At 28.9% G+C, this 13,836-nt stretch overlaps 3 protein-coding genes across 3 annotated transcripts; 2 read left to right on the top strand and 1 right to left on the bottom strand.

Moving 5' to 3' along the window:
* Positions 1-245: 245 nt before the first annotated feature.
* On the bottom strand, positions 246-1,485 carry LOC123296829 (zinc finger protein 664-like). The gene is made up of 2 exons (XM_044878495.1): positions 1,347-1,485; positions 246-1,280 (listed from the first exon to the last, which is right to left on the bottom strand). The coding sequence occupies exons 1-2, from the start codon at positions 1,461-1,463 to the stop codon at positions 249-251; spliced, it is 1,149 nt and encodes a 382-aa protein (XP_044734430.1). The 5' UTR covers positions 1,464-1,485; the 3' UTR covers positions 246-248.
* Positions 1,486-2,046: 561 nt separating this feature from the next.
* On the top strand, positions 2,047-3,522 carry LOC123296828 (zinc finger protein 85-like). Its single transcript, XM_044878493.1, has 2 exons — positions 2,047-2,117; positions 2,186-3,522. Exons 1-2 carry the CDS (start codon positions 2,091-2,093, stop codon positions 3,410-3,412), a joined length of 1,254 nt encoding a protein of 417 aa, XP_044734428.1. The 5' UTR covers positions 2,047-2,090; the 3' UTR covers positions 3,413-3,522.
* Positions 3,523-3,973: 451 nt separating this feature from the next.
* On the top strand, positions 3,974-5,250 carry LOC123296830 (zinc finger protein 525-like). The gene is made up of 2 exons (XM_044878496.1): positions 3,974-4,052; positions 4,122-5,250. The coding sequence occupies exons 1-2, from the start codon at positions 4,026-4,028 to the stop codon at positions 5,235-5,237; spliced, it is 1,143 nt and encodes a 380-aa protein (XP_044734431.1). The 5' UTR covers positions 3,974-4,025; the 3' UTR covers positions 5,238-5,250.
* The last annotated feature ends 8,586 nt before the right edge of the window (positions 5,251-13,836 follow it).

Here is a 13,836-nt window from a genome sequence, read left to right as displayed (position 1 = left end):
AGTCATAGTATTTTACTATGACTTGTGAAGTGGAGCACAAGTCATAGTATTTTACTATGACTTGTGGTATGGAGCACAAGTGAGATACTTCTATGTATTTTATATGGGATAGAGTGAGAGGAACAATGAGATCGCACTCTCACTTTTATCAAAACCTTAAAAATGGATAATAAATAAAAATCGTTCTCATTTTAAAATAAACTTTATTTTTTCAAAACAAAATCATAATTTTTATTTTAAAAAAAAAATCACTTTTCACTTAAAGATACCTTTAAAGGCAATTCAAGCGTGTTTTCCTTTTTTATGATTTGTCCATCATTTTCCGTTAATAAATGTTTTTTCTTATGTCTCTTCAAATTACTCGAATCATAAAATCCTTTACAACAGATTGAACAAATAAATGGTTTCTCCCCCGTATGGGTACGCACATGTATCGTTAACGAACACTTCACAGCAAATTGTTTTTCACAAAACGAACATTTATAACGTTTTTCACCGGAGTGCGTTAGTTGATGTGTACTTAGCGCAGCACTTTGTGAAAATGATTTTTCACAAATTTTACATTTATGAGGTCGTGCACCGGTGTGAACATTTTGATGCACATTGAAAGCTGCCCGATGTGTAAAACATTTACCACAAATACTACATAAGAGCGGTTGGCTTGGCGGTCTTACACGATTCGATAATTTCGAATCGTCTTTCGAGCAGTTTGGATCCAATTCATGAGTTCGAACATGTTCTTTTAAAGAATGACTTTGTGTATATCTACGATCACAAAGATGACAAGCAAATCGTTTTTCACCTGAATGACTTCGTAAATGTCGATTATAATTCGAACATAATGAAAATTCTTTAAAGCATGTTTCACACTTGTACGGTTTTTCATTCGTATGAGATCGCATGTGTTCAAATAATTTTGTCACACTTTGGTTACATATTTTACACATTTGTTTTTTTCTTACGACTTTTTTCCTTTTCCGTTTAATAACTTTTTCCTTTTTATCTTCTACGAAATTATTTGACAATTCCAACTCCTCTTTCACAGCAACTTTTTCCTTTTTAACTTCATCGAAATTATTCGACAATTCGATATCCTCGTTCACAATAAAATACTTTTGTTCGTGATTGCTATCGAATTCGTCTTTAATTTCTAAATTATTTAAATACTCTTCAAATTTTTTTCGAGTTTCTTGACATTGCTGTTTAAAATTGTACGCTGAATATAATTTATCCAAACAATTTGTGCAAATATTTTGTGGATAATTATCATTTTCGAATACCTGTAAAAAAAAAACAAAGTTTTGAAGTAAGGACTTTAAATAAAAGTGACTTTGAGTGTTTATTACCGTAATATCAACAATTTCTATTAACATTTCAATTATATTAAACGGATAGTTATTGAATATTGAGTGTAATTCGCCATCCGAAGAACATGTTCGACAAGTTGTTTCAAAATTATACATTATTTCGACTTTTTAAAATAATTTTTAAATTTTTCGATAATAATTTTAATCAATGTAATGTCAAACTTTTAAAAATGCAGTTAAAGTTAACACCGAACTTAGTGGCGAAGTTCTTTTTAAAGTTACCACAAACACCAAAGATGTTGTAATAGTACAGATGGAGCATAGCCAACAAGTATATGTTTCCGTGAAGACGACAAAAGACGATGAATATTTTCACTGAATATTAGTATACAATCAACCACTGACCAGTGAACATCTCAAGTAAATTTACATATTTACGTTATTATTAAAAAATGGTTTCGTTGAGTGTGAAATCTTGTAATAATAACATTTCTTAACATTTTTAATACTATATAGTCCATCTCTACTATTATTTTATTATCTATGCCACAAACACAAAAATGTGATAATTTTGGAAAGAACTTCGCCAGTAAGCCCGGTGTTAACTATATATTTTGTTTGACAGTAGATATTGAAAAATAAGGTTAGAATTGTTGTCAAAAAACATAAAAATTATTTTAAAAAGTTGAAATAATGTTTAATTTTGAAACAATTTGTCGAACATGTTCTTCGGATGATGATCTACACTCATTATTCGATAATTATCCGTTTAATATAATTGAAATGTTAACGGAAATTGTTGATATTACAGTAATAAACACTTAAAATACACTTTTACTTAAAGTCCTTACTTCAAAACTTTGTTTCTTTTTTTACAGGTAATCGAAAATGATAATTATCCACAAAATATTTGCACAAATTGTTTGGATAAATTATATTCAGCGTACAATTTTAAACAGCAATGTCAAGAAACTCGAAAAAAGTTTGAAGAGTATTTAAATAATTTGGATACTAAAGATAATTTCGATAGCATTCACGAAGAAAAGTATTTTATTGTAAAAGAAGATATCGACTTCTCGAATAATTACGAAGAGGATGAAAAAGAAAAAGTTATTAAAACAAAGAAAAAAGTTGTAAAGAAAAAACGAATGTGTAAAATATGTAATCAAGGTGTTACAAAATTATTTGAACACATGCGAAAACATACAAAAGAAAAACCGTACAAATGTGAAACTTGTGATAAACGATTCTCGTTTATCTCAAACTATAGACGACATTTACGGATTCATGGAGGTGAAAAACGATTTGGTTGTGACATCTGTCAGCGAAGATTTACGCGTAAGCACACTTTACAAACGCATCGATGTCTGGGTGAGCAACGGAAACCTCGAACACCTACAGAATACAAACCAAGAGAGGCGGGTTTAGTTACTGCTACGAATGAAGAAGAAAATGAACTATTTTTGTGTAGCTTTTGTGGGAAAAGTTTCGCAAATCGTCAGGGATTGGTTACGCACAGGGTCGTACACACCGGTGAAAAGCCTTACAAGTGCGCTGTTTGTGAGAAAACATTTGCATACAGTGCTTCATTACGGGTTCACGAAACGAGTCACACCGATGAAAAACGTTTTAAATGTTCCTTTTGTGAGAAACAATTTCGAGTTCGATCGCATTGTTTGAGTCATGAAAAGAATCACACCGGGGAGAAACAATATAAATGTTCGTTTTGCGAACGAGAATTTTTACATCGTAGCACGTGGAAAAGTCATGAATTAATTCACACGGGGGAGAAACCATACGAATGTCAGTTTTGTATGCAGAGTTTTCGCCAACGACATCATTTAATCGCTCATTTACGCACCCACACGGGCGAAAAACCATTTAAATGTCAATATTGTGATAAAAATTTTGCATTGAAGGGGAATTTAACTGTACATGAGCGTATTCACACAGAGAAAGGTCATACAAGTGTACCATCTGTTCGAAGGGAGTCACCTAGTTTAAATAAACGTAAAGAGAATCATTTATTAACAGAAAATGAGCGACAAAATGAGGAATCAACAAATCAATCGAATGCATCCTTAAAAATTCCGAAAGTTGAATAAAAAACTAAATAATTTTATGTAATTTTTATTTTTAATACCTTAAGTAACCTGCAACTCCAATTCTATATACCTATACTATGATTAACCCGCCCTCTAAGCATGGTTAACCCACCCACCAAGTTTATTACATAGATAGGCAACTCTACTGAACATGACATTTATATTTAATTGTCTTCTAACAGCATTCATTTTATTATTAACATATTTAAAATTATTATTTATTAGTTTGATGTAATTCAATATCTAACCAATATCCATTTTAGTTTTTAATAGTCAATAATAATCCACAAATAAACACATTTCCGTTAAACCTTTTGTTCTATGAGAGTTGACAACTCAGTTCTCTTATCTACCACTAGATGGTTCGTAAGTATTAAAATCGAATAGTACAAACGCTAAAACGTGGTAAATTTTCGAAAGAACTTCGCCACTAAGTCCGGTGTTAACTGTATTTTTAAAAGTTTGACAGTAGATATTAAAAGGTTAGAATTGTTGTCAAAAATTCTTGCAAAAACTCGAAATTATGTATAATTTTGAAACAATTTGTCGAACATGTTCTTCGGATGGCGAATTACAGTCATTATTCGATAATTTTTCGTTTAATATAATTGAAATGTTAACAGAAATTGTTGATATTACGGTAATAAATATTTAAAATACACTTTTACTTAAAGTCCTTACTTCAAAGCTTTGTTTTCTTTTTTTACAGGTAATCGAAAATGATAATTATCCACAAAATATTTGCACAAATTGTTTGGATAAATTATATTCAGCGTACAATTTTAAACAGCAATGTCAAGAAACTCGAAAAAAATTTGAAGAGTATTTAAATAATTTGGATACGAAAGACGATTTCGAGAGCATTCACGAAGAAAAGTATTTTATAGCGAACGAGGATATCGAATTGTCGAATAATTTCGAAGAAGATGAAAAGGAAAAAGTTATTAAAACAAAGAAAAAAATTGTAAGGAAAAAGCGAATGTGTAAAATATGTAACCAAAGTGTAACGAAATTATATGAACACATGCGATCTCATACGAATGAAAAACCGTACAAATGTGAAACATGTCTCAAAGAATTTTCACTCAGTTCGAATTATAAACGACATTTACGAAGTCATTCCGGTGAAAAACCATACGCTTGTAATCTTTGTGATCGTAGTTTTACACGAAAATACGCTTTGAAAGAACATATTCGGGCTCATGAAATGTATCCGAATGAAGACGGTGCGAAATTATCGAATCGCGAACGACCGTTTTTATGTAGTATTTGTGGTAAAGGTTTTGCACAACGTGCAGCTTTACAAGTGCATATAAATGTTCACACCGGCGCACGACCTTATAAGTGTAAACTATGTGAAAAATCATTTTCACAAAGTGCTGCGCTAAGTACACATCAACTAACGCACTCCGGTGAGAAACGTTATAAATGTTCGTTTTGTGAAAAACAATTTACACATCGGACTACATGCACGTCCCATGAATTAATTCACACGGGGGGTAAACCATATAAATGTGAGATTTGTGAGCAAAGTTTTCGACAACATCATCATTTAAAAGTGCATACGCGCACCCACAGTGGGGACAAACCACATCAATGTAATATTTGTGAAAAACAATTTTCGTTAAAGAGTAATTTAACGGTACATGTGCGTACCCATACGGGGGAAACACCATACTTGTGTTCGATCTGTTGTAAAGGATTTTATGATTCGAGTAGTTTAAAGAAACATAAGAAAAAACATTTATTAACGGAAAATGATAACGGGCAAATCATAAAAAAGGAAAACTCGTTTGAATTGCCTTTAATGGTGTCTTTAACGTGAAAAGTGTGTTTTTTTTTTTTTTAATAAAAATTATGAATTTGTTTTAAGAAAATAAATTTTATTTTAAAATTGTAACGATTTTTATTTATATCCATTTTTAAGGTTGTTTACTTTTTTGTCGCTCTTTTTTACAATTTGACGCTGTTCATAGTTCTATTTTTTTCAGCTAGGTGGATTTCTAATTTGACGCTCAAAGCCAGCGTCAAGCGTCATCATGAAGTTACATCTTTTAAATTTGACGCTGCACATAGTTCTATTTTTTCCAGCCAGGTGGATTACTAATTTGTCGCTCAAAGGCAGCGTCAAGCGTCATCATGAGCGTCAAACATCTTTTAAATTTGACGCTGCACATAGTTCTATTTTTTTCAGCTAAGTGGATTCCTAATTTGACGCTCAAAGCCACCGTCAAGCGTCATATCAAGTTACATCTTCAAAATAACGACCGATAAGTAATTTAAGAACCTCGTATTTTGTTAATGATATTAGAAGGAACATTTTTCTTAGAATCTCTTCCTCTTAAAAAATAATCACTTCATAATTAAACTTAGAAGTCAACTAAATAACCTCTGTATATAGACTTTGTGTGGCTGAATTAACACAAAAAATTCAAATAAATGAACAGTTGAATTGATAAAGAAAGTAAATAACGATGATTGTAATAGACAGACAGACAGATGGATGGATAGACCGACCGGATGTAATAAATAATAATAATGAAATGAAATTGTAAGAATTGTTCAGGATGAATTAAAATGCGTAAAAAAATGTGTGTGTGTGTGTAGATATCAAAAATGAATCGTATGATCATTACGTGTACAATATTAATGATAGGTCTAGGGCCAGTGTTGAAATATGAAAATTCAGTTTTGTTAAAGCAAAAAATGCATTTTTTGTGACACTGAGATATGTATGTATATTTGTTTGTAAATTTCTTTATTACCTCTTATCTTTCAATGGGCTCAATGGATTGCATAATTAAGGTATCAGTATATTAGTATCAAGAACTCAAGTGTTCTTAGATAGGTGTTTGAAAAAACAAAACAAAATGGCGGATTTTTGAATCGAAAAAGTAATACGTTAATTTAAAAAAAATTAGCAAAACCTATCGAGTAGGACATCAAAATAAAGGAAATTAAGAAGGGATTACAAAAATAAATATAAGTTATATGTTTAAATATAAGTAGGAATAATAAATTGGTTTAAAAGTTTTAATTAGTTTAATAAAAGGGTTTTTTGTAGTGCTGGCATACTAAAAAATCTAAAATAAAATAAATAATATAAAAAAAGCAAAATTCCGACTGTGTTAAATGAAATCTGGAAAGAAAGAAACAAGTCCAGTAGTTTATATAGCGACTTTTACAGTCGGGGCTGACTCATATTTTCTCAAGAATGAGCTCCGTCTGTTAAAGTCGACTGGCCCTAGAGCTATAAGATCAGATCAAATAAATGCTAGTGTTTAATAAAGATTCCAATAATAAGAATAAGTATTCAGTAATCTTAAGAACAGTAGCAGATGATTAATCACCATAATTAATAATTAATTCAGTTTATTGTTTGACCACGATTAGTTATCAAAGATCATTTCCATAGGTCATCTCAATATTCATTCACTCAGAATTCAAGTAACTTTATTATCAGCGATCGAATTATTTTCCAGTTCAAGTACTTAGAAATCCCTTGGAAAAATTTCGGATCCTCTTAGGTTTTTTTTCCTATAAAACTCTCTTTTTTTTATTACATTTTTCATAAAATATTTTTCTATTTATATGCAACTTGTTCGACATAATTGTATATACGGTTGCATATAAAGACAATTATGTTTGTAATGGATAAACTTAAAAAATACACGTTCGATTTAAAAAATTATTTCGCCAATATAAAGCAACATTATCAACGAGTAACATGAGCTGTATTTTAATTTCACAAAAATTTAGGCTCTGTACCAAAACAATTAAAACTTATGCAATTGAGGGCAAAAGAGGGATATAGGTAGGGCAAGGCACATGCGAAGGCTATAATCCAGTAGTTCTTAAAGTTGAAATTTCTCTGCGAAGCGGTCGGATAACGGCTAGTAAAAAATTAGAAAGACGCACAAACAACACACCCCAAATTACGTCTTTTATAAATATTAAATATTATAATTAATAATCTATGAATGAATAAAATAATAAAATGTTATCAACTAAATATTTCTTTTGTGTTCTACAAACACGCACATATCAATATTATTCATATATTATTGATAAAATAATATTAAAATCCGTAGAAGGTTTGACCTGTAGAGGTAACATCAAGCACTTTCTAATTTAGTAAATTTTTTTAGAATTGCAATTTTAAAGTGGTTCGGCCTTTTGAGCAAGTACGGTGAATGTTCATTCAAGTTTTCATCATGAAGAAAATTTATCACAGATTCTGTTTATGCAAAAAAAACATTACTTTGCTTTTGACGCTTTTTCGATATCTTTAAAACATTTTTTTACATTTACGTCATACAAATTGCCTAGTTTACTAATTACTAATTCGTTCCCTCTTCTGATTTTGATTTTTGAGCATGAAAACAATATCTTGCTATTTAGAATTGAATTAATAATAATTTTAAACAATTTTTTTGTTATCATTATCATATAATAATATAATCATTCATTATTAAGTATTATTTAAACATTATTATAACAATATTTATTTATTTAAGGTTACGACCTTTATTATATTTATTGTATTTTAGTGTAATAATGAGATTGAGATTGTACTCTTAATGACGCACTTACTAACTACCATTTAATATTTATTAATTATTCATTGTTTTTACTACCAAACTATTTAAATAAAGAGGCAATCGATTGATTTAAAAAAAAAATAAAATTGAATAAATTAAAGCACTTATTTTCCAAATTATAAATCAATGTAGGCAATACACATTACATAGGTGTATGATTATTGTAAACACACAATTTTATTTGAGAACGTGAAATATCGGAAAGTGAAAGACGAATAATTGGAATTTTAAACCAAATTTCTTTTTGGATAGAAACGAAAAGATTATATAAAAGTTTTATAACAAAACTGTTTTCATTTTTATTTTTTCATGATAATTATAAAGTTACAGACAGTTTTAAAAGAACTTTTCAAAAGAGAAACGAAAACGCCTGACAAAAAAACCGTCTTGAATAACGCTCCCGTTTTATTTTTTCTTCATATTTAGATTGTAGGTGGATGATTCCATTATGTGAGTGACGTCCCTTAATGCCTGCCTAATAAATTGAATTTTAAAATACTTATTATTTCGATTTGTAAAGGTCATTGAAATCTTATTAAATTAAATATTTTGCAAAATATTTATATTATTAATTTTTTTTTTTAATAAAATTTATTACGCAAATCAATAATATCATTATTTTATTTTATTTATTATCTTTGTCAACACTTAAAAACTATTTTATATTTTATTGAACAAAAAAAAAAAAAAAAAAAGATTGAACAAAAATAAAGTGAATTAACTTGATTTTTGTCTAAATTTTTTTTTTTTTTTTAAATTAATTAAAATTTTTATAAAAAATATTTTTGAAATAATAAGTAGTTGTATTGTTTATATTTATAAATCAATATAGATTATTAATTAATTAATTGATAATATTAAAAAAAAAAATATTAAAAGTGCGTGGGGTGTTTCTGTTATCCATAACCTTGGCATTGAAAGGGCAGATATATTTTTTAATCCCCGAACTAAAAAAAAAGAGGTGTTATAAGTTTGACCGTTATGTATGTGTGTCTGTCTGTCTGTCTTTGGCATCGTACCACCTAAACTGATGAACCGATTTTGATTTTTTTTGTTTCGTTTGAATGATAATTTGATGGAGAAGGGTTCTTAGCTATGATTCAAGTGCAAGTTTAGGGTTTAGTACCCGAAAAAACTAAAAAATTGCCTCCAAAATCGGCTCAGCTTGGAAAAGGCTCTATGGAAAAAGATAATTGTAGAGTATTTTTAGGTATGTTTCAAGTGTTAGAATTCATAATTAAATTATCTTTGTTCTGATACCAATTTCGACTGGCTATGTCAATTTCGATTGGAAATTTCATAAAAATACCCTTGAAATGTTCATCAATTTTACCAATTACGTGTCAAAAATGACCTTCGTCAATATTTTACCTATACCTATGTATAAATATCGTACACACCCTCTTATTCAAGCCCTCTTCCCTCGCGCTGCCATTACAAGTATAACAAGGTATTTAATTATTGTAAATAAAAAAAAAAATCATAAACAGGTATTAATTAATATTAATAAAATTAATTAATAAAATTGTATTAATTATAATTGTTATTGAAATGACATTATAAGTAAGTTTAGTATGTGATGTGTTAGTCAGTCTTAGTACTTTGTGGTGTATATGACTTAAGTTGTTTGTTCTTCTAGATAGAATCTATAGGTCAAGGTAACAAAAATTAATTAAACTACATCTAATAATATTAAGTAGCTGTCATCTGATTCAAAGTTATGGTACTCATCCAGAAAATGGAAAGTTAAAAAAAATTGTATAAAGTTGTAGTATTTGACTGATACTACTTGATGAACAATGTTTGATTTAAAGGCTCAAAATTTGTTTGTAGGTAGTCTTTTACTCAAAGAATATGTGGTTAAAATTTCAGCTTAGGTATCCGTGCAAATTTTTAAGAAAAAAGTCATTAAAAATCGATATAAAATACATTGGCTCTTATGGAGGAATCTCAAAAAACTACATATTTTGGAAGTTTTTGATAATTTTCATTTGGAATGAATGAAAACAAATTAAAAAAAAAACTTTTTAATAGAAAGTAAACATATTAGCAATGAATTAGAAAAGAAAAAAACTAAGTGTCACCGTCCATATAAGGGATGTAAGAGCAGGGTAGATTAAGGGTTGAAATTATTTTTATCTTATTTTCAACTTTGATGATGAATTTTGTTATAACTTCATGAATGTAGACGAAAAATAAGAATAAAATTTTTCGATATGTGTCTTGGTTTTCGAAATATCGAAAGCTAAATAATTAAACAAAATTTTCAATTTTCGATATTTTGAAAATTAAGCCAGATATCGAAAAATTTTATTCTTACTTTTCGTCTTATATCATCAAGTAATAATATAAATTTATCATGAAAATTGAAAATATCTATTTTTAAATTTGTGCCCCCACTACCATGCTCATACATCCTTAAATCGTATTTTTGGGGGCCCGACTTTTTGGTAACGTACGTTTAAGGTAGACAAAGATAGGTTTAAATATAAAAAAGGCGGGATACTACACCGTAGCGGAAGGCCACCATCTTATTTTAAAGTTGTTTTTTTTTGTAATATCGGCTAAACTATTGATTTAAGCGAAAATAGTGCCGAGAAGTTAGGCCGAGAAGTCGGCTAGGATTGCTGTAATATGTCATTTCAAAAAATTACAGAAAGAATGGCTGTTGTCAATGTCGTAGGGTAAGCCCTGGAACAACTAGTCCATATTATACCTATCGTTAAATAGTATTGATTCATATGCGAAATTTCAAAATCCAGGGCTATTAAAGGTAAATGAACAACTTGACTTGACGAATACAATAATTCCCAAAAATAGAAAGTGATTGGTGTGGCTTTTAACAAGTTATATCCATCACAAGTTGTTTTGTATGTACGCAACAGAACGCACAACGTATTTGACTCAGCAATTAATAAAATAAAATGGCAGTTACCCTTCAAAAAGTTCACTCACACCTCTTTTATCAGAACTATAAAATACTTATACATATACTTCACTTGTTTTTAATATTAATAACAATATTAATAATTATTAGCAATCAAAAAAACGCGTTCCTAGAAATTATTGAACACATTCTACGTCAATTATTAAATTAATTATTATTAAATATAGGACCTGAATCTGATTCACATCCAACATTGAACATGGTCAACAGGTCAGGTCGTATGATAATGATCAAGTTTCATAACTTAAAAAACTTTTAACAAAAATACCATCATAGAACCACAAATTCGTTTCCAGTTTTCGAGATAAATTAAAACACACTTTCCTTTTATTATACTCATTACTAGGATAATTTTCTTCTCTCTGTGATGCAGAAACGAAAAAATGGGATACATTAACTCGACATAATCTTACGGTCTAATACTCATAATTAAGGATGTTCCAGCATGGTATTTGCAGTTTCTATGTTAAAGCAATGGTAGAATTTTTTTTTCGACAGAATTTAACGAAAAATTAAATTTAAGAATTTAATAATGCTTACTATTAATTCCCAAAGTTTCAGAAATTTTGACCGTTTAAAATGGGAAATAATTATGCCAACGTCCCAATTTCGATCAATTTACGTCAAAATTAATATCTCGAAAGTGAAAATTAATTTCTAAATTTTTTTTTTAGAATTGTATTGTATAAACATTTTTTTCTACTTTTTCTTCAATATATAATAATATCATAAAAAATAGTTGGAGAGACCGGACATTTTACATGCTTTAAATGGGACATGACCCTCAAAATCGCGAACTTTGTCTTTAAATATCTCGCGATCTAAACGGTCAAAAATTATGAATTTTTAGGAATTCATAAATAAAGCTATTATAAACCCGAGAAAAAAAATTCGGCCAAATCTGTCGAAAAGTGATTTCATGCTGGTACTACCTTAATTTAAAATTCCTTTGCATGTAATAATATGCGTATTTAGACTTACATCTGTTCTCTGTTCTGTGTGTTTACGCATTCCTACTCGGTCAGTCCTAACCAATCCTAACCCAATCGCATTTAAATCAATAAGTTCATGATCATTATTATTAATTAATTATGTCATTTATTTGTTCAATTTATTTGGGTTAATTAAAATTTAATTTAAATTCTTTATCATTTAAATTTCAAGCTCACATATTTTCTTAATTAATTTGTCTTTGGATAAATCTTTTCCCAAAAACATAGACCCGGGAAATAGACCAATTTTGTCGTGTTTCTACTTTTGCATCAATCTGTATACCAAATGATTTCATTATTGAGAAAGGTTAGTTCTTCAACTATAACTTTCTTTCACCGCAAGTGCTCGTAAAACTATTTTACGATAAGAAAGTAAACTTAGATTAAATTTAAAATGAATGTGCGATAATAAAAACTGTTGGTGAGCGATGATGGAAGAATCAATCAAATATGCAAAATTTAATAAAAATAAAATTTTACATTTCTGGTATGAAAATCATATAAAATGGAAAATGGATAAATTGAAGGATATCATACAATAGATATGAGATATACCATACTATATACGATATCGATATCGATTACATTTTATCTATCATACAAATGATGACACTTAAAATAAATCTAAAGCTTATTTACATTGAATGTTTGTGAAAAACTGGAGAGCTTTAGTCGATTGGACAGCACTTAAAGGTTATGGGTTCGATCTCCGGTCTTATGTAGGTTCTTAAGGTCCATCTAAATTAACAATGCTGTCAAAGGTATAAAATTATAATTAGTTTTTGTCCTAAAATTGATGCTATGAATAAAATTCCATTATAGATCTTCATAAAATCACCTAATTATCCCATTTTTGTCTGTCATACTATATCCACTGAGGAAGTGAGAAGAAAGATACTTATATTACTTTGTGTGTAAGAATGGCTATCTTTCTTTTCTTTGATGATGTAAAAGAAAAATTCCACATTCAACATTCTTTATACATAGTATTTCAACAATTAACTCAGTCAATTATTTCTTTTCGCTAGTATATATATATATTTTTTAATTTCTTAGAATAGTTTTGTTGGTTGCGTTCTCTAATAAGTGCTTAGTTTACAAGCACTGTTAACTTGAACACTGTTTTTATATGAAACGTGATAAGTTTAACTTGATAAGTACCTACCACCAGTGACAAGCAGACAAGTTAGAATAGAATAGTGATGCAATGATATTAGATATAGGTACAATATAAAATGATATTTGATCCAGAATTGATGTTAGGTTTTTTTATGATGTGTGATATGTTGTGGATAAATTTACAAATCGAGTAGCAGATGTTACTTACCAACTATATATCTTCAAAGAACAAAAACAAATCATAAATAATACATACTTTTTATATCACGTGACTGACTGATATCATATCAATGTTTTGTAAGTGGTAATCTGATACATTGTCTTTGAACTAGGAAGCAAAAAACAATCAAATCAAAATATATCGATGAATAACTTATGTATGTTTCATATTTTATATATCCCAAACAACTCTGGTTCATTCATTTATCGCATTCGATTTTTTTTCGAAAATACAAGCTCTACAGATTTACAAATTTAGTATGAACGTTTCTTACCTTAGAGTTTAAGTTTAGGCTGCAAGTGTGTTCCATGTTTCCTATTCTATAGATTTATTTAAACAAGCTCTCATAAGTAGTATGTTCTGACTAGCACATTTAAATGAGATACTAAATTATTCATGGTTTATTGTCATTTTAAATTGTAATAACTCTTATGAAGCTGCTAAAGTAATTGGAAAATAAAATATTGCACTGTCGATTAGTCGTTTTCATTCTAAGCTAAGAGAAATTTCCTTAGCTTTTTGATACTCTAAGTTATTTTAATATT

Source organism: Chrysoperla carnea, chromosome 3 (assembly GCF_905475395.1).
Source record: "Chrysoperla carnea chromosome 3, inChrCarn1.1, whole genome shotgun sequence".
Lineage (NCBI taxonomy): Eukaryota > Metazoa > Arthropoda > Insecta > Neuroptera > Chrysopidae > Chrysoperla > Chrysoperla carnea.
This window is presented reverse-complemented; position numbering and strand designations above follow the sequence as displayed.

Coding starts and splice junctions, on each gene's coding strand:
- LOC123296829 (XM_044878495.1), bottom strand. CDS start 1,463: ATGTATAATTTTGAAACAACTTGTCGAACATGTTCTTCGGATGGCGAA. Junction 1,281..1,346: donor TAGAAATTGTTGATATTACG/GTAATAAACACT, acceptor TTTTTTTTACAG/GTATTCGAAAATGATAATTA.
- LOC123296828 (XM_044878493.1), top strand. CDS start 2,091: ATGTTAACGGAAATTGTTGATATTACA. Junction 2,118..2,185: donor CGGAAATTGTTGATATTACA/GTAATAAACACT, acceptor CTTTTTTTACAG/GTAATCGAAAATGATAATTA.
- LOC123296830 (XM_044878496.1), top strand. CDS start 4,026: ATGTTAACAGAAATTGTTGATATTACG. Junction 4,053..4,121: donor CAGAAATTGTTGATATTACG/GTAATAAATATT, acceptor CTTTTTTTACAG/GTAATCGAAAATGATAATTA.